Below are 21,178 nucleotides of genomic sequence, written 5' to 3'. Positions count from 1 at the left end.
CCAGATATGTATTTAAATCTGGTAGTTTTCTGGGTATCTTCAGCTGGAAAGAATTAGCAACTACTTTTAAATTATTTAAATAAATGTGCAATAATCTGAAGTTCAGTACAGATGATATAGTATAGAAAACATTTTCATCTAGTCCCATTGTATAACTCCAAATTAGTAACCGAATTATATATGTACGTTTTGGAGGCTTTTACTGTGAAAGGACATACGGAAATGTGAGACTTTCCAGCGTGATGACGCTTCCATTGCAGTGAGGCTCAGGTGTATAACGGGAACCGGGGATGCTGGAGCTACTAACAAACGCTTACAAAACTACTATTATCGCATTCGTGCATTTTTCTACATTTTAATATAACGTAAAGCATTTCGCTTCCGGTGTAAGGGAGGCGAAAATGAGGACGCAAATGTTCAAGTGCTGCATGCGGAGCCCGACGTTTCCTTTGATGTTCGAGGGTATTAAGTCTTTTATAACCGAATATGAATTTGTTTCTTGAGTCATTGGTGTTTTATCTTATCATGTTTGCTTATGTGTACTGCTACTGATCGGTTTCATGATCATTTAGATCCGGTGCTATCCGAAGGACAGCTAGCGGTTATATAGACTCGACAGTTTCTGCTAAAATGTGCTTAAAAATCATAGAAACTGAACTCATAGCGAAAAATCAGTGTTTTTGAAAATGCAACATATTTCAAAATGTAACCTGTGTCAGTGGAGAGCGCAGGATCACGTTACAACCCTCCTGATATATTTTTCTTTCTCTTTAGGTAACGCCTCCAAAGAGAAATACACCTATCAGTGATGGTTATGGAGCATGATGGACGTCCCCTCAGCCAATCAGAGCCAGACACCCTGCCAGCCGTGGGCGGGTCAGAAGGACTGGTCCACAGCTTCACCTCCAAGACACCTCTTTGACCCTCTGCCCAGCTTTCAGCATCTCAACCTGGGGTTTCCTTCTGATTACACTCCCTGCTACAACCACCTCCAGATGTCCAGCTCCAGCTTCCAGAGAGACCTCACTGCATTTTCACCCAATAACAACAATCCTCATAACAGCTTGTTATATGTTAATAACACTGACCACACTGTGCAGCGAGTCATTCCTGATGTTTCAGCCACGATTCCAGCTGCAAGCCAAGGAAGTAACATGAATGAAGACATTCATCCTTGTGACACCCAACAGACATCACTTCATTCCTCTCACAACCCTTACCAAGCTGTAGCTCAACATTTCCAGCATCCCTACACACAGCAGGATTTAGTAAATGGACCTCAGTCACCACATCAAAATCATTTGCCCGTTAGGCCTCCATTATATGGAAACGAGAGTCCACAGTGTATACCTCAGCCTGGATTTGAGGGAGCAAATGCCAGATCATCTGCTGTATTTACTCACAATCATGCCTCACCCACCTCTCCCATCCAACAGCAGCCTCAGTGGACACTTCCAGCACACTCTGCAGGTGAGTTCATTAATATTAATCAGATGTCATGTGCTGTAGTGTGAATAAAAATAGACCACTTATTACTATTCTGGATCTCCCCTTTCTCCCCAGAAAACATAAACCAGTTTGTTCCCACTGCAGCTGCACAGGTCAAAAGCTTCACACCTCAGGTGAGGAAACCTCTAATATTAAATATGCATATATATAATTCAAAGAATTTATAGCGAAATAATCTCTTAGTCTTTAGAACCCCATAAATTTAAGGAAGTTGTTTATAAGTTTCTAACATTATGAGCTAACTTCTACATGTGTGTTTACTCTGCTGTAAAGCTGAGGAACCTTCATTCTTTCAGAATCAGAAAATAGGTTGAACAACAGCTCGTGTTGACTCTGTTATCACCTGTGTGTCATCTTAGCTGTGAGAATGAGCTTTTACGTTTCCTCTCTGCAGTCTCCTAACTCTGAATCCCGTTATGGTCTGGACCCGGAGCTCCTGCCTAGCGCTGTAAGTTCTTTTATCCTCTTACCGTTCTGTCTTTTCATAACTAACTCCTGTCCGCTCCTTTAAAGTGAAGAACAATTTTCTCTTCAACTTCTCTCAGGCTTTTAGTCTGAAGGACGATGCATGTTCTCTCCCTAATATGTCTAATGTCCATTAATGTAAAGTATCATTAACCATTTCTGCTTGTTTCTTTTGCAGCTTAGTATTTATCCTTAATTTCATGTATTTACACGTATATGTCTTTCCTCTGAAATGTTAACATATTCTTGCTTCCACCTCTTGTTTCTCTCTTGGCCTTAGGTGAAGGTGATGACGGAGGACAAGGCTGAGTGGGAGGGGAAGGTTTTTACCTCTGAGCCTTTTTCCAGTCTTCCTCCATTGGCAACTACTTCCTGTATCGTAGAGGACAGAGGTGAACACACACAAAACTGTCTGTATTCTTAAATTTATTTTATCCAGCACTTTGGTTGCAGATGGCATATTCACCAGTGCATCCCATCTTTGATCCTCTGTGTGTTTATCTCTGTTGTAGGTAATGCAAGTCCTTTTGCCATCCGCTCCACTTCGTACTGTGTGCCCTGTGAGGGTCAGGCCGCTCTGCTTAGCCGTCTGCCCCTGGGCGCTCTGATCACCCCTCTGGTAAAACAAAGTGCTAAAGAGGTTAGTTTCTCGCTGCTCAGTTTCCTTCATATTCTGTTAAAAATGGAGATGAAGCTACAGTACTGTTGCTACAAGTAACTAATATGTCATTTAGAAATTAGGTGCATTAAATGTGTTTGTTTGTTGCCTCTAGAAGCCTCTCCCACTGTGCAAAGAGACAGAGTGTGTTGTGGGCTGTGGGGGGTGTGGAGCTTCCATGTGTCCAGCGATGGGCTGGCAGGATTGTGGTCAAAGGTTTTACTGCCCCTTCTGTGGCAAACTCAGTGAAGGTAAGATTTAACAGAGAGGAGGTAAACTCACAAATACAAAAAATACAAAAAAATATATATTTGATTAAATTCAAATGCAGTAAACTTCATCTATCCAGTAGTTATGTGCTCTGTACAAACACTGAGGTCAGTCGTGTATTCCAGGGGTCGAGCTCAATAATAAAGGAGGCAGAACATTTGTAGTCATTGTCCCAAGGCTCTGGCCCTTTAACTCCTTGCTTTCACTTTAAATTAAATTAAATTTGTACTGTCTTTTGTTTCCTTTAATAGTTTGTCTAACTTTTTCTACACTGTACTGTTTATTAACAGAAAAATATTTTGTGTCTTTTTGACCTGAAGACTTTATGGATTTATGGAACGTACTTGTTTGAGTAAAAATACTTAAAATATTGGTGGAATGAAGACAAGTAAGAAGTTTAAAAGCCATTTCAGTGTTGAACTGTGTTACGACCCCCTCTGCTAGGAGTCAGGGGAGGAGTAACATACGCAAGCCCCGAACACAAAATTGAGTAAAGAAAGGTTTTAATTTCAAACTTTAAACAGAAAATCGACAGGGCTGTTCAACAGACCCCTGGGCAAACAATTACTATATAAAGACAAAAGAAAAGACAAGAGTAAAAGCTAAAGGTTAACTAAGGCAAGCTGGCGGCACACAAAATAAAAGCTAAGAGTAAACTAAGGCGAGCCAGCGTCTCAATATTCCACTCACAGCTCAAAGCTCTAATCAGGCTAAGTTCAAACATGCACCAAGATTTAACAAAGTTCAGCAATATGAACAAGTTCAACAAAGATGGACGAGGGAGGCACGAAGGGCAAACTGCAGGTTCAGTCCTAAGCAGCAGCCACTGAGTGAAGGACCTCCAGCCTTTTGTATTCCCCGGTAAATGCAGGCAGCCGTGTCATTGGTCCGTCGTGTTCAAGGCTCCTGCAGCAGCCAATGGTGTGAGTGGTCTGGCACACTCTGATCTGCATGTAGTCGAGGCGGGCATAGATCCGGGGCCGGCCAACCCCCCGTGAGTCCTGGAACACTGTGGCCGTTTATCAATGCCCAAGTACGCGAGTACGTGCTCGCGTTCTCGGTGAGTACGTACCCGCCGAGAACGCACGGGAGTACGTACCCGCCGAGAACGCGAGCACGGACTCGTGGGCCGTCTCTCAATTCTCAAGTACGCGAGCACGGACTCGTGATTTGTACCAGCGTACGTGATGATGTCACAGGTCCGGAGTTTTTACTGCCGTCCCCTCCTAATTTAACTGTGAGTAACATGTTATGAAGCTTAACTTTAATCACAGCCAAACCAGTTTACTCAGGAACAAATAAAACACTGAAATAAACCAAACATTAACATTTAGAAGTGATCTAAGTGACTTATATATCATTGTTAACCTCAGTAGTGAAACCTCTATTAATAAAAATAGTGTACATGTACATACGTGTACATACCTTAATACAAACAAGCAGGTGAGATGTTAGAACGCTTTTATTTCTATTCTAGTGAACACTCAATGCTATAGACAGCTGCTGGGGTTTCTTTAACCTGAGTAGTGAGAAGTCCGCGAGCGGTTTGGGGGGGGGGGGGGGGGGGGGGGGGGGGTGGAGGAAACGATGTGCCGGGAGTCCGCTGTTGAGTTTTGGACGAAATGCATTCTGGGATATTTAGCTGTCCCAAGTCTACACCGATGCATGCTCGATAAAACGGGCGGATCGAGAACACATCCGGGACTTTTTCGCGTTCTCGGCGTGATGCGTACTTCGAATTGGAACAGCACTTGGTCTCCGACTGATGACGTATCACGAGTACACGAGAACGCAAGTACGCACAAGTACGCATATTGATAAACGGCCTGTGATTTCCATGGAGACAGGCGGGGCCACCTGAGGCCAGAGGCCGTAACACCCCTCCCCTTAAAATACCAACTATGTTGGGCAGAAGCAGACACTACAGAGTGTGAACAAAAACAAAAAACAAACACAGCAACACATGTTTACAACCGGGACAGACCATCAGCTAAAACATTTTCAGACCCCTTTTTGTGGTGAATACTTAAGTTGTATTCCTGCAACAACAGCGCCCAGCGCATAAGGCGCTGGTTATGATTAAACATGCGAGCAAGGAACACGAGTGGGTTGTGGTCGGTGTACACAACAAGAGGTAGCATGCTGGACCCCAGGTATACGTGAAAGTGCTGAAGAGCCAACAACAAAGCCAAGGTCTCCTTTTCAATGGTGGAGTAGTTTAACTGATTTTTATTGAACTTGCGGGAAAAGTAACAAACGGGGTGGTCCAAACCCTGCAAGTCTTCTTGCAACAGCACTGCCCCAGCCCCGACAGCACTGGCATCAACCTCAAGTTTCAACGGTCGCGTCAAATCAGGTGCAGCTAACACAGGAGTGTGGCAGAGGAGGGCTTTGGCACTCTCAAAAGCATCTTGACACTCACATGACCATATAAACTCAACCTTTGGGCTGAGTAGGTCAGTCAATGGCTTGACTACAGAGGAGAAATTTTTACAAAAGTTTCTGTAGTAGCCCACCATCCCTAAAAACCTACGCAACTCACGCCTGGTGGTAGGTGTGGGAAACTCTTTAATCACTGCCACTTTGGCATCAATGGGCCGGACCTGTCCACGTCCCACCTCCCTGCCTAAGTATGTCACTGTAGCTTTGGCAAACTCACACTTAGCTAAGTTGAGAGTTAACGTAGCTTGAGCCAAACGGTGAAATACCTGGCGTAAAGTCTCCAACTGAGCTTGCCACGTGTCAGTGTAAATCACTAGATCATCTAGGTAGGCACTGCAGTTGGACAGGCCACGGAGGACTTTATTTACCAGCCTCTGGAAGGTGGCAGGAGCGTTACACATGCCGAACGCCATGACTGTGTATTGTAGAAAATCATCAGGTGTAACAAAGGCAGAGACGTTAGAGGCACGTTCAGTTAAAGGGACCTGCCAGTAACCTTTAAGAAGATCTAACTTGGTGACATACTGAGCAGTCCCAATACTGTCCACACAATCCTCAATTCTTGGGAGAGGATGTGAGTCAGCCACAGTCACAGAGTTCACCTTCCGGAAGTCTGTAATAAAACGGGGTGAGCCATCTGGCTTAGATTCCACTATACAAGGCGAGCTCCAGGGGCTTTGACTGGGCTTCGCTAAGCCATGTTGCAGCAGATAGTCAGCCTCCTGTTTCATGAGCAAGCGCTTATGGGGGCTGGCTCGATAAGGATGCTGCTTAATAGATTTAGCTCCCTGGACATCAACATCATGCTCTAGAACTGTAGTGCGAGTTGGTACATCCCTGAATAAACAGGTGTATTCATTAATCAAGACCGTTATGTCTTCTTGCTGCTCTAAAGACAGATGCTCGAGCAGACTCGGCAACGCTTTCAGCATTTCTGAGTTAGACAGACGGGGTCTAGAACAGGTGGGATAACTTAGTTTTAAACCATCAACCTCGTCCACCCCTCCTTCCTCTAGGTGGCTTGAGGCTACAATAGGAGCACAGAACCCAGCAGGCTCTGGTGTTGACCGAGGATGGTATAATTTCAACATGTTTATGTGGCAGATGCGTGTTTTGCGTCTGCGGCCGGGAGTGCAAATTACATAATCAGTCTCCCCTCTCTTTTCACAGACTTTAAAGGGACCGCTATACCTAGCAGACAAGGCTGAGCCTGGAACAGGCAAGAGCACAAGAACCTGGTCACCCACCTGAAAGGTTCTTTTAACAGAAGCCTTATCATAATGGCGTTTCATCTTTCCCTGTGAAGTGGCAAGGTGCTGTTTAGCCAGAGCGTTGGCTTGGTTCAAACGCTCACGGAAGTGTTTTACATACCTGCTTACATTTACTTTGGAAACCCCATGTGGGCTCAAAAACCCCTCTTTCAGAGCTTTGAGGGGTCCGCGTGGCCTATGGCCAAATACCAGCTCGGAAGGACTAAAACCAAGTGACTCCTGAACAGCGTCACGGGCAGCAAATAACACAAATGGAACACCCTCATCCCAGCTCTTTTCAGACTTTAGGCAGTATTTGCGTAGCATCGCCTTTAAGGTCTGATGCCACCGCTCTAACGCACCTTGCCATTCAGGATGATAAGCAGAGGACACTACATGCTTGACACCTAGAGTGCTAGCCACTTGTTTGAATAACCTAGACTGAAAGTTTGAGCCCTGGTCAGTCTGTATGACCTTTGGCAGGCCAAACACTGAAAAGAATGTTGTCAGCGCCTTAACAACTGATTTTGCTGTAACCTTATGTAATGGGACAGCCTCGGGGAAACGGGTAGCTGCACACATGATCGTGAGAAGGTATTGCTTTCATGATTTTGTTCTAGGTAGTGGACCCACACAGTCTACTATGACATGGTCAAATGGCTGATCCACTACAGGAATGGGACACAACGGAGCTGGGGGTATGACCTGGTTAGGTTTACCTGCAATCTGACATGCATGGCAACTGCGGCAAAATTTAGAAACATCACGCTTCATACCAGGCCAAAAGAAATGTTTTAATAGTAGCTGGTATGTTTTTGTGATGCCCAAGTGTCCTGACCACTGGCTTTCATGGGCAAGAGACAGGATTTTCTGCCGGTACACAGAGGGCACGACAATCTGCTTGACTTTACTCCATTCTGCACCTGGTGGAGACCACTGACGCATTAGAACATCATGTTCTACAAAATAGGCTTGTTGCTCTTTATTGACTTGCTCAGCACTTACCGTATGTTTGAAACAGCTCTGCAGTGTTTCATCAGCTAATTGAGCTGCTGACAGCTGGTCTCTAGTCAAGGGCAACGAAGAGACCTTAGGAAATGGATCAGGCTCTTCAGGGTTCACTGAGTCTGGGGGTGACAGAACATTGTTTCTGTTAGTCAGTACATCATTCTCCTCTGAAAATGAGGACATCAACACCGAATCAGAGAGGGCAACATCAGTATCTTTACGAGCTTGTGCTCGAGTAATCACACAGGCTGGATACAACCCAGGGTGCACGAAAACATCAGAAATCTTCTGATTTAGGGGGTTGTCTAAAACCTCCAGACGAGGGAGCACTAACCCTCCTGCAATATCATTGCCCAACAACATGGCCACACCCTCTATTGGCAAGGCCGGGCAAACAGCAACAGGGAAAAACCCTGTTACAAGTTTTGATTGTATAAAAACTCTGTGAACTGGTCTGGGAGCGTAACCCATCTCTATCCCCCGTAGAACAGAATTAAAACCACATTCACTGTTAGCAGAAAAAGGTAGAACGCTTGAGAGGATGACAGTTTGAGAACCTCCAGTGTCCCTTAAAATACGCACAGGTTTTAAATCAGATGGATTTTCTGTTAGCGACACTGAGCCATCAAAAATGAATGGTTCGAAACAGGGGTCAGGGCACCTTACTCCCACAACCATGGACCTCATTACGGGCCTCAGCTTTTACAAAACCCACCCCTTTGGGTTGCTGAGCATTCGATGTTTTGCGTTTTAAGGCTAAACAGTCAGCAATCACATGTCCAGTTTTGTGACAGTAAAAACATTCACGGTTTTCCCTGGTCCCAGACACTTTAGCCGTGTGGGGCTGTTGCACAGTGCTAACCCGTGGCTTCTCACTGCCAGTAAATGAGGCTTTATGAGTGAGCACGAACTCATCAGCAAGAACAGCAGCAGATGCGAGTGACGTCACTTTCTGTTCATTTAAATATAGCACAATACGCTCAGGAATGCATTTCTTAAAATCCTCTAACAAAACTAATTCGCGCAGAGCGTCATAGTCACTCGCTTTTGAAGCAACACACCACTTATCAAAGAGAATCCCCTTTTCTCTAGCAAACTCCACATAAGTTTGGGTTGGCAATTTCTTTTGCTGGCGAAACCTCTGCCTATAGGCTTCGGGGACCAACTCATATGCCTGCAAAACAGCTGTTTTAACACACGAGTAGTCTAAACTGTCCTTCAAAGAAAGCGCAGCCACCACCTCTTGGGCTTTGCCGGACAGTTTGCACTGTAACAAAAGAGGCCAAATATCACTAGGCCACTGCAATGCCCCAGCGATACGTTCAAATGCCGCAAAGTATGTATCAACCTCAGTTTCTCTAAAAGTGGGCACTAAAGAAATGCACTTATCGATTTTAAAAACAGAAGCGGACGAGGAGGTGGGACCGGAATTGTCAGCAGAGACAGACGAGGCCTGAGACTGCGACTCCAGCTCAAGCTTTCGCAGCTTAATGGCATTGTCTGCCTCTGTCTCCAGCCTTCTTATTTCAAGCTCTAACTGAGCCCGCCTGTTCTGGGCCTTCTCCTCAGCCTCCAATTGGAGACGTGCCAGCCGCACCTTCAGCCGAGCTCCTTCTCTGCCCTCTGAACTCCCAGAGGAGAGTGGATCATAGCGAGGAAGCGTGCGCGGCACACTCTGATCTGCATGTAGTCGAGGCGGGCATAGATCCGGGGCCGGCCAATCCCCTGTGAGTCCTGGAACACTGTGATTTCCATGGAGGCAGGCAGGGCCACCTGAGGCCAGAGGCCGTAACAAACTGCTGTGGCCAAACAGAATGTAGTTTGTTGTATTTTATTGCTTTTTGTGTAGCTGCAGTTTTTCTGTCTTCTCTTGTGTTTCAGTACCATGGCAGCACTACCAGCCTACCAATGGTGTGAACGGGGTTCGGGTCGATAAGGAGAAGAGGCCTGAACTCAGCATGGGGTCATATGAAATCCTCAATTCTCAGAAGGTTACCCATTTACAGTTTTGTTTGCACGTTGATGATCATTAGCTGCTCTTGAATACAGGCTTTGTGAAATTTAAGTACAACTGTGACACGCTTGTCATATTGTTTCAGGGGGAAGCTGCTGCACTCCTTCTAGCCATAGATGTGTCTGTCTCAGCACTGAGAGGAGGACACTTGGAATTTGTAACACAACAAATACAAATGCTGCTTAACTCTATGAACAGGTATAACAGTGTTCAGTAGTATTCCTGCGCAATTTTGATAAATCCTGGCTTGTCTTTAAGGTTTCATCCTGTGTGTTTAGGGAGGATGGTGATGCTTCAGATGTCCGTGTTGGTTTGATGACGTATGACAGCAGGATCCACCTCTACGACCTCAGTCCTGAACTGTCCCGCCCACACATGCTGGTCATCACAGAGACAGAAGACCTGCAGCTTCCTGTGAGGGAGGGACTTCTGGTGCCCCTCAAAGACTGTATCAGCAGCATCGACAGGTAACAGAGATGCTAACAGTTTTTTCAGATTTATTTTGCAGAGTCTGTATGACAAACTGATGCAGGCGCACTACTTTGGTCATATCAGTGTTTCATGTATCACTCTTTCAAGTAATATTCTATCTTTTATTGGTAGCAAAGCAGGCAATCAGCACAGGCAACCATAACGTTTGAGGTCCATGTGGATAAAGAGCTGTGGAATTTGGCACATTTGTCATGGTTACTCCCCTGATCTCATTCAGTGGCCTTGACCACTGTGGTGCCACAAATGCTGCAGTCACTGTAGTGAAAAAACGCTGGCTGGAGACTATAGAACAGGCAAAATAATTGCAAATGTGTGCAATGAACCTGCAATCGTGTTGCCTTTGAAATGATTGCTTTAAAGACAGGTACCAGGTCTGCGACCATGTGGGGTCAAGCTGGCATTTACATGCAGGCTGTTTCTGATAATGCAGCAATTAACTTGACCCATTACAAACAGACAAACTCTGTCTTATTGCCATTTTATTTCTCACCTTTCCTCGTTTACAAAAATTAAAATAATGAGCTGGTTTTATGGCTTAATAAGGTAGATAATAGCCCTATTACCCTAATAACCCTAACCCATGGTAGACATGTTTTTAGGAAAACAATGCTAGTATGCTTATTGCCGTAAAACCCTGGCAGGCAGGCGGTTAGGTGTCATTTACATTCAAGTTTGTTAATGCACTTACTTAGAAAGTCACCCAGGAATTTCAAATTGAGACCATAAGTGCATCTACTAGGAGGCTGATTGGTAGCACTTGCAGGTGCCACTGTTTTTAAAGTCTGATGAAAGTAACTTCTTGTCTTGATGTCTTTTATGAGTTTCACAATCTGTTTGTCCTCTCTGTTCTTCATGCAGTGTGTTACAACTCATTCCTCAGTTCAACATAGAAGGAACTGACTCCGGTGGAGTTCCCATGGAGCTGCCTGTCAAAGCAGGACTTGCTGTACTACAGGTTAGGCATAACTGCACTAAACTTCATTAGGCTAAATGTCACAATTAAAGGTTTTTCTTTGTGCGATGTGGCTGCATTAAATATTGATAAAATCATAATTGACTGTATTACAACTAGGGTCTGGGTTGTCCTGGCAAGCTGTTGATCTTCCATACTACCTCTCTGATAGAGACTGGACACACAAGCTCAGGCTTCTTTGGCAACAACAAACCAAAGGTAGACTATCTCAATGCTATAAGGTGTAAACACCTGTGGGTACTAGGGTTGCAATGTAACCGTTGAACTCCTCTCCATATGTAAATTTATTTCTCCTCCCCCTCCCACAGTCCATCTTTCAGCCATCAGAACAGGCCGTGTCAGTGGTCAAGGAGTGTGTCCGTCAGGGATGTGGTGTTCATCTGTTTGTCCTCTCTCACCAAGATGTGGGTGGGGCATGGCCAGGCGACATTCCATATTTGACAGGTGGAGCTCTGCACACTTACAGCCACCTCCAGGTAAATCAGCAGCTTTTCCTGCTGTATCACTGAGAATTCCACAAAATAAATGGTTAAAATCCTGCATGTTGAATAATACTGAATTAAGTGATGGTTGTAAACACCGCAACGTCAAACATGGCATATTTATAACCGTGAAGGTTGTCACATGGGAGATACAGTAACAAAAAATGACACTACACTAAAGTCCAGCTCAATTTAAAGCCTACAGCCTGCAGTTAGGTATCCTAATGGGGTGACAAATTACATTCTGCTTCACTATTACAAATCTTGTTTAAAATGTGTGTAAATACATGTGACAAATGGTGCTTTTTAAACCAAGAATAAAAACAGGAGGTCTAGACTCTTACATCAGCAGACAAGCTGATGGAATTAGAAAAAAGCCATCCGGAGAAAATTAAAGAGGCCATCAGATTTATCAGTACTGCAGGAGGTCTTTTATCTGTATCTGTATAATGACGATTTGGAAAATGTTTTGTGAGGTCTGGTTGTAAACTGGTATCTTTTTTTATATGTTCCACAGGGAGAATTGGACAGAGAGCGTTTCAGCACTGATCTAAAGAGGACTGTAGAGACGCACACAGGCTACAAGGCTGAGCTCAGGATATTTGTCAGCAAAGGTGAGATTTATTTCTTAGTTAAGATTTTGCAGGTAGTGCTCTGCAGAAATGCTTCCATTACTTGTACGCGTCTCACTAGATTTACGCGTGTCCGGCTGTTACGGGCTGTTTGTTCCTGGTCCCAACCCTGGACGTGTCACCTTGGCCACCCTCGATACGTGGACCACACTGGCTGTGGAGCTCGCACACACCAGAGCTCTGGATGAGACGAGGGGCGTAGCCATACAGGTGGGTGTGTCATTTAAATCCATTATAGTGACAATTTTAAAGCTTTTTGCTGATGTAGTTTACAAATAAGGTGATATCGATGTATCGGTGAAACGGTAACTGCACATACTGGGAACCAGTTTACATGCTAGCTGTACACTAAACCTGATTTTTTTTCCTTTTGTCCTGTGTGTCAGGTTGTTTTATCTTACACCCTCCAGACAGGAGACCGGAGGACCAGGGTTCACACTCTGACCCTGCGGTGCTCACGGCAGCTACAGGACACCTTTCGTCACTACCAGGCCCAAACACTACTCACCTTCTACTGCAAGAAGAGTAAGGAGATTGCACTATTCACTGGTAGACTATTAGAGCTGTCTTTGATCTTTTCTAACTTTATAACAATATAAATTATACTGTGTGACAAAATCTACCTACACACAAGTTAAAGGAAGGAGTCCTGCTGGGATTTCAGCTCTACTTTCATGTAATATGATGACTCAGAGAGCTGCAGCCTTCTGTCACTTGATAAACAGAGCAGGACCGGAGCAGAGAGCAACACCAAAGAAACGAAAGTCAGCTTAAACAGCTTTCTGCATTTTAAGAAGAATAAATAACTAAATCCTTAAAGTGAACAAATATTCAAATACTAAAATATTTAGGTGAGTCAATCCTAAACATAATGAAAATTGCATGAAAACCTGAAATTAATCAATATACAATTATCTGCGCTCAATAATCTGTAATATTTTTTGATATTATTATTATTAATATCAATGTTACGTTATTAAAACCACCTATCTCGCGCTATTAATCATCTGTTTGCCAGTTTTATTTGGGGCAATAGTCTGTGCAATAGTAAGTTTATCTCTTTAAAAGCTTATTGGTGCAGCTTTACAGTCTCTCATGTGGCCCCTTGGTAAAATTATTTATTCACCCCTGTAAAGTAACGGCATTTACACTGAGGTCTGAATGAATCAGTGCTCAGCCTGATGTAAAGATTATGAGGTATTGATGTTGTCTTCTCTTCTTTTAATTAAGGCATCAACATCCCCATAAATATTGACATCTGGCGCTACCAAATGATATTCAAATGATGCCTTCGTTCTGTCTGGTCAGTGTACTGTGCAGTACAGGAGCGCCCCCTGCAGGAGCTGAGGGAGGAGCTGCAGACGGAGGTTACGGAAGCGCTGGCGTTCTATCGAAAACACTGCTGCTCTGCTTCAGTGTCCGCGGGGCAGGTGAGAACATTGCGTACACATGTACGTCAATGCCGCTGTTTATAGTTTTATTATATTGCACATAGTTGAATTGTTTTGAATCTTGCTGACCATACATACTGAACTGTGTGTGTCCTGTAGCTGGTTCTTCCTCAGTACCTGCGAGCTCTTCCTGTTTACATCAACAGCCTGAGGAAGAGTGAAGTGCTGCTGCCAGGCTTGAGGAGCTCCATCCATCAGCGCCTGCAGCAGCACTGCCAGGTGCTGCGCATGGACACCCGCAGCACTGCCACACACTTCTACCCTCTGCTGCTGCCTCTGGTCAGTGCTGTCAACACATGGGAGTTTGTCTTACATGTCTTTATTCTGTTAAATAAGGGTGTTCTTGATCAGAGTTACACTAATATGTCAGGATAAAGTTGCAATGTAGTAACTTCAAAATAGTGTCAGATGCTCATTCTCATGAAGCAGAGAGAAATGGTTAGAATTTATGCTCACATATTGTGATGAGATATTCCAAAAGCAAGAAGAATTTATTCTTATGGTACAATAAGCATCACTATCTGTATTAAAAATTACTTTATTTTTAATTGTATCATTACTGTGATTTTTAAATTTAAAATATATATTTAAATGCAGTGAGGTTTCAGCAGAAAAACTGGCTGCACAGTTTAGTTTTTTATTCATAAAACGAAAGGAGAAAGGGAAAGGATTGATTTCCTGTTACATGTATCAAACTATTGTCTATTTTAAGAACAGAGTGCAGTCACAGCCCTGCAGCACAGACCACGGGGCTGATGAGTCATTGACAAACTAGTATTTCTCCAGCCCTGCATTAGTGGTGAACTGTGACCTCTTTTTCCATTGAACAAGTCAGCATAGAGATCGCGCTTAAAATAGCAACGCTATGTATTTAGTAAGTGATTGCTCCCTTTAAATAGTCACCGTTAGCTTAGCCTTTGCTGCATTGGACAGTTCCACTTGTGCAAATTTGTGCTTTGAAGACTTTTACTAAATTCAGCTTCTCACTCCTCCGTCACCTGCAGCCTTTGTCAACTGACGGCTCCAACCTTCCAAAACCAGAGGAGCCACTGCGCTGCTCTGCAGCTAGCCTGGAGCCCAGAGGTCTTTATTTGGTTCATACACCCCTCACGCTGCTGCTATGGGTGGGCACCCAAGTCCCAGCATGCACACTGGTTGAGCTCTTCAACACCAGCTGTTTTTCATCCCTGCCCTCTGGAGAGGTGAGGATTGAGGAAAGATATGGATGCATAGAAGAGATCATGTCAGATTTTAGTGGCATTTAAATTTTCTTTCTTTATGATGATAAATATATTTATTACTTTATTGTAAATAAATGTGATATAATAAAACTATAATAACTGATTTACAGAGCAGAGCTTTGTTATTTTGATGGAAAGGGTCACAGAAGTCTACCATAATGTAATTTCTGCTCTCATTTTTGATGTACTCATTAAAATGAGTCATATTTAATAACATTACATTTTCAAAAACAACTTCATTACAATAACATATACACAGAAAACACTATGCATTTATGAGGGCATGGAGATAAAAGAGAAGAGACACACCGTACGGTCGCTTCTCACGTCAACACCACATGAATCGGATGAATGATTTATTTTCTCCAGTTACAGCAGAGACTAAAGCGCTGCAGTCGTCATGCCTAAACAGGCAAACATGAACTAAAGGGACTGAAGCTGGCTGCTTATTTGAGTGAAATTAAATGTATCAAGGGAGGTTGCTGCAGAGGCAATATTTTTCAGTTTTACATCTTCACTGTTTTATTTCATTCTGAAGGCTGAACTTTCACTCTGCTGCCCCCCTGGACACTAAAATTACCGGCAACATTTCAGCTAGGTTTATAGTTGGGCAATATGTCTCCCATGGAGGTGATCACAAGTCAAAAACCTCTGAGCGTGCAGCTTTCTAATCCTGCAACCACCTCACACAGAGTGAAGAATGGGTTATCTGTTATAAGAGCACAGAGAAGATGAATAGAGATGCACACCGTGTGGTCACTTCCCGGTGGAGCAGCACATAAAGCAGAGATTTTTTAGCCCATTGTGACCATGGAGGCCATTAAAGCAAAGCAGCATTTAGTTTATTATTGAAAAATAAACTAAATGCACTTAAACTGGAAGCTCGTCTGATCATCAGAGGTTACTCCAGAAACAAATGCCATTCAGTGTAACATGAGTACTTGTCTAAAGAGCTCACCGTATAATCATCTGGGTTGGGATGCACGCTCAATAATCCAAGTAAAACCCAGGAAAGTTGATTCTGTTTATCTGCAGCGCTTTCACTTATTCGAGTGACTTCTTCAGTCTCAGCTGACTGCATGTTTCCCAGCCTTTTAAACAGTACAGCTGCATAACAACCGAGACTATCACCACTGACTAACAATGAGCCATGAGTTCAGTCTGTTTAAACGTATACTTTCCCGTCAATTCAGAGTTATCGAATCACATGACAGAGAAAACAAGTCGAAAAAACTCCACACAGAAGGACCCAGCTGTAACTTTAAATGTATGATTTAGTGTCTTTTCTGATAATTAAACTTGTTTGGACTCCACCAAAGAACCACCTAAGCTTCCTGATCCTGCGAGCTCGTTTCTTGTGGAGGAAATCCTGAAGCATGAGCTTCGTCCACACCAGGGTGCAGCTGCTTCACTCTGTAAAATTTAGTGGCCACAGATGCACTCCAGGACCTTGAGGGAGGATTCAGCAGTGTCGTGTTTGATGTTAGGAGTAAGATAGACCACTGATGCTGCAAGCACTGTTTCTGACAGTCCTGCTTGTTTATTTAAAGGTGCACTAGCTCACCATCAGTGTTAGTGAGCCTTTAGGTCATATTTCAAAATTCAGCCAGTGGTGGAAAATATCCAGTTTGCATGACTGAATTAACAAACAGTAAGGCCATCATCCTGTAATCATTTTAATATGTGTGTGTGTGTGTGTGGGGGGGGGGGGGGGGGGGGGGGGGAGTTTAACCGTCCTACTCTGTTGAGTCAGTAGATGTTAGTCCAAAGTGGCCAGAGTAAAAAAAAAGCACAAAAGCACATAAAACTGTTAAATCTCAGCTCTTTTAGTAAAAAAAAGAAGGTAAAAGAAACATTTTAAGTACACAAGTGATGATTGCTTTTGTTTGTAACAAAGTGCTATAAAAACACACAGATGAAAATGTCATCCACAAAGCAGTTTATGTGGAATGACACGTTCTTTTTAAAAAAATCTTTTTCAAGTGTTTCTTTCTCATTTTTGTTCCGTTTTTTCCTCCAGACCAAGCTGCCAGTTCTGGAAAACCGTCTGTCCATCAGTATCCGATCCCTGATCAACACACTGAACTCAGGGACATCGTGCACCCGCAAGGTGAGCGGCTGTGTCAACTGCAGCTGAAGGCTGAGTTTATTTGTTTAGACAGCATCACCCCAGTATGATGACCTTACGTTACACATCTGCTGTCATCTCAGCGAGTTCAGTCCACATCTCTGTTCCCAGCTCTCATTTGAGCTATAAACCTGCACGCTGAGATACACTGCTTCTTTCAGGAATGGTGATGCCGTTTTGTACAGAATCAGTCAGTAGGCAGCAGTTTTGTAGGGGCTTATTTATTATCTGGAATATAAACTCCTCTGGAGAAGGTTAGTTATGTATCAGCTGCAAGCTGAAACCTTGCAAGAAAGTTTCCCTGCAGAGCCCGATCCCTTCTTCACAGTAGCACCCTATGATTTCAGGTCATAGACAGAGACAGGGTTAGCTGCTAAAACTCGTGTTTTGAGTCTTGGTGTGTATATGTAATGCAGCTATGTACAGATTAGCACGACTTAAGACCGGAGACGCTTTCAAAAGCGTAACCTCCTGCGTATCGTTCTTTTTCAGCTGTGGGTGGTAAAGCAGGGCGACAGTTGCGAGGAGGCCCTGCAGCGCCACCTTGTGGAAGACAAAAGCCCCAATGGAGGTGCGTCCTACGCAGACTTCCTCTACCATCTCCACGTCAACTCTGTCCGCCTGCTGCAGTGACACACACACTCATATTTTCAGATGTGGATACAATGTCTTTAACACAAGACGAAACCACAGAGTATCCATCTCAAACAACAATCGCAGGAGGAACAAAGCTCTCATACATTAATGTAATCCAGTAATAAGGAAAGTCTATAGTGAGATATATAAGAGGTGCATGGCAACATTTCAAACGATGCATAATTTGATCTGTTCAAGGACTGCTGTGATATTGTTTATGTTTGTGTGACTTCTTTTGTTTTGAATGGACTGTTCATTTATTCCTCTATCATGGAAAGTCTCTAATCTTTGCCTGAGATTTTCGTGTATGTGTGTCTTAGTGTGTGTGCGATGTCCAAAATGTGTTTCTGTGTGAGAAATATGTCCAATAAATAAATGAACTCAGTCAAGAAGGGAAGTTTCAGGTGTCATCTTGCAGCAGCAGATTCATTTGTGATTCAGGAAGCCAAAAGGGCAACTGTCTAATGAGTCCACGTGGCTGATAACATTAATTCGCAGCAATTATGTTGCTACAAGCAACACTCAAGCATGTTGCTGAAGCATGGGCGAAGGGCTGCGGGGGGCACGTGTGGTTTGACTCACTCTGTGAGGTTGTAGTTAAGCCCCGGGTGCTTTGAGTGCCAACAATTGCTCATTGGCTCTCAACAGAAATTATTAAAAAAAAAAAAAAAAGATTTTCAGGTTTCTTTCATAAAGTGCATTGGACCAACAAACCATGGTGGTGTTACTGCAAAGAATATGAGAACAACAGAGTTTTCCCATTTCATTCCCTGGGGAAAATGTTTATCTTAACAAAATTTCATGGCAATCCAACCAGCAGCTGTGAAACTATCTCACTCAAAAAACAGCAAATATAAACCTTGTGGTTTGGGTGAAACTACACAGTGTCATAGAATTACTGAAGGTAGTGTCTTCGTATATTTTGGGAACTGTAAATTTACCTCGTCCACGAGTCATTCTTTGAAATACCTGAGATTAGACTAAAAAATAGACAAAAAAAGACAAACTTACTTAAAGTTATTTCAGACCAACACCTCTTGTAATCTCTTCTTGTGAGGAAAGGTTTTATTGACAGAAGTGCTTAAGTAGAAAGAGGTGCTTATTTTTAAATAACCTATGAAGATTGATCTCATAACGACAGAGTTTAAAAGGTCAGTGCTGTAATATTATTTGTCCTCCAGTGAATGGTTTCTTTCAGAGGTAATCTGATTACCAGCAGTCATCTGGGCCTGCATCAAACTCTGTCTCATTCTTAGTCCTCGTGTCTCTGATCTCACAGCTTTTATTTTTAGATCTTGTTACCTTCTTATCCTCCCAGATTCTCACGATTAATCACAGTTATTTTTTTGTGTGCATTTCTCTGAAAAGTATTTGTTTCTGTTCTAGCCCATTTCAGGCTTTGCCGGCCAATTTCACAGTGTCCTCTGTCCAGGTCTTGAGTCCAGCTCATTAAAGAAAAAAGAAAAAGACGCAGATAGAACATTCAACATTCATTATTAGTCAGCGTGTCCTTCCAAGACATCTGCTAACTGCTGAGTTGATGTCTGTAGTTTTTATTGGCAGTGTGTAGGCTGTTCAAGCATTTTGGGTAGAGCTCAGATCAGTGAAACCATTTTCACTAAAGAGGATGTGGACCTCAGGAGTAGAGGTTAAACTGCAACCAGTCATTGTCCAGCACTATCTGAAAGGAAACTTGACTTCTTGGGAGAGTCCAGACGGTGATGAGTGACAACACCAAACTGTGGATAGTCTGAATCCTCACAAATAAATAACAAAATTTAAAATAAAAACAAGGTGGTAAAGAAGGTATTCAGATCCTTTACCTAAGTTAAAGTGCCAAAACTGCGCTTTAGAAATAAGCTATGAAATGTATACTGAGGTAGAATACTTTATTAAAAGTACTTTTACATACGCTTCACATTAAAGTAACCAGTACTAAATACAGTTTTGCACTTTTTCATACTTAATGAGAGTTTTTTATTGTATTTCCTGCACAGCTGTGTCCATTACTTGACACATATCTGTTGTTTTGTGGAAGTCACGACGATGCTGATGTAACTCTTCCTCAAACTTGAAGAGAAAACTTATATTTACTGCACACATAGCGGCACGTTTTGACAGCAGAAACAAGCTCTCTCATATTTGCCCCTATTTGGAAATACGCACCAAGCTGGCGGGAGGTGTGTTCGATTACGTTGTCGCGCTTTGCCGTTGGACTGTTTGTCCACCAGAGGGCGACAAAGAGTCGAAGCTCCGCTGCCGCTCAGGAGTGAAGCCGCAAACCAACTCAAGCTGACTGCGTCAATTTAACCGAGCTGATCAGCATGAGACCGGAAATTCATTATTGCTGTTTTCATAATAAAATCCAACAGCGTTTCTTAGACGAAAATGAAGACGGATGCACTCATTTGGATAAGATAGGTGAACTATGACATTTAATTACTAATCTTCACAAAGGTGCATGAATAAAATTATTAGATTTAAGGATAAATTATATGCTACCCAGCTCTGTTTTCTGTCAACTTGCATGTAGCTAAAAATAGTCCTGATGTGGTGGCATGACCAAAGCGATGGTGAGAGGAGTGGTTTATGCACACACGTCGATACAGACTATATTCAGCACCTCCAAATATAAATGAATGACAATACCAAAATAATACCAAATACAAAATTTCTAACTTATTTTTTAGATAAAGGATGAGGAAATGTAGGCTGTGTGCATCATGTTCAAGTGTTTCAAAGATTAAACATCACATATTCAAATTGCTCCAAATACACACACTTATATGCATGCAGAGAGAAGCTGTATTGCTGATTTTAACCACCAGGAGCATTACAACCCCAAAATAATCTTTGCTGTCAGGACTTAGTATTAAAATATATAGTCAGTATTCTTTTCTGATTTTCAGTAAAAAAAAAAAAAGGAAACAGTGACGATAACGTTATGGTATTACAACTTTTATCATATTATATAATGGTATTATTTTCTAAAGGCAAATTTGCATTTTCTCTTATTTTCTCACTATAATGCACGTTTTTTCCAAAAAGCTTCAAAATTATCTTTTATAAGTAATGAATTTCTGATAAGTTCTTCCTGCTGGAAAAGGGTCCATCTGGTTATATAGCCTAGCCCCTAACCAGGCTTATCCCACTTTTCAGGTGAGCTTTAATATTTTAGGTGAACCAGTCAATAGTAGCAATGTTTAAAAATCAAATAACTCTGGGCACTCTTCTTTTTCAAATAGCTAAAATGAATTTATTCTCATAAGACTGTAAAATAACATGAAAAAAAAATCATTTCAGCATACAACCCATTTCATGGAAACAATGGCTGTTTGCTAGTGATATTTTCCATTTGTGCTTTTCCACCGACTGGAATCTTCCACTTGTGGTGATATACTAATAGGAATCATCAGCTTGGAAAATGTGTAGGAATCAAAAAATATGCTAACTTCTAAAAAGCTTTTAGCTTATTGAAAATGCTGCTGAAAGAGTGCTAACAAACACTGGAAAGAGAAGTCATGTTT

At 42.7% G+C, this 21,178-nt stretch overlaps 1 protein-coding gene across 1 annotated transcript; it reads left to right on the top strand.

The window, feature by feature from the left end:
* Positions 1 to 234: 234 nt before the first annotated feature.
* Positions 235 to 18,043, top strand: si:dkey-13n15.2 (protein transport protein Sec24C). The gene is made up of 21 exons (XM_063490528.1): positions 235 to 462; positions 775 to 1,470; positions 1,564 to 1,622; positions 1,904 to 1,957; positions 2,255 to 2,366; positions 2,487 to 2,614; positions 2,748 to 2,883; positions 9,484 to 9,593; positions 9,702 to 9,814; positions 9,895 to 10,083; positions 10,967 to 11,063; positions 11,181 to 11,279; positions 11,390 to 11,557; positions 12,081 to 12,177; positions 12,257 to 12,405; positions 12,582 to 12,720; positions 13,504 to 13,625; positions 13,746 to 13,925; positions 14,651 to 14,848; positions 16,908 to 16,997; positions 17,508 to 18,043. The coding sequence occupies exons 2-21, from the start codon at positions 822 to 824 to the stop codon at positions 17,646 to 17,648; spliced, it is 3,030 nt and encodes a 1,009-aa protein (XP_063346598.1). The 5' UTR covers positions 235 to 462; positions 775 to 821; the 3' UTR covers positions 17,649 to 18,043.
* The last annotated feature ends 3,135 nt before the right edge of the window (positions 18,044 to 21,178 follow it).

This window comes from Pelmatolapia mariae, linkage group LG12, assembly GCF_036321145.2.
Source record: "Pelmatolapia mariae isolate MD_Pm_ZW linkage group LG12, Pm_UMD_F_2, whole genome shotgun sequence".
Taxonomy (NCBI): Eukaryota; Metazoa; Chordata; class Actinopteri; order Cichliformes; family Cichlidae; genus Pelmatolapia; species Pelmatolapia mariae.
Note: the sequence above shows the minus strand (reverse complement) of the source record. Positions and strands in the feature narration are given on the sequence as shown.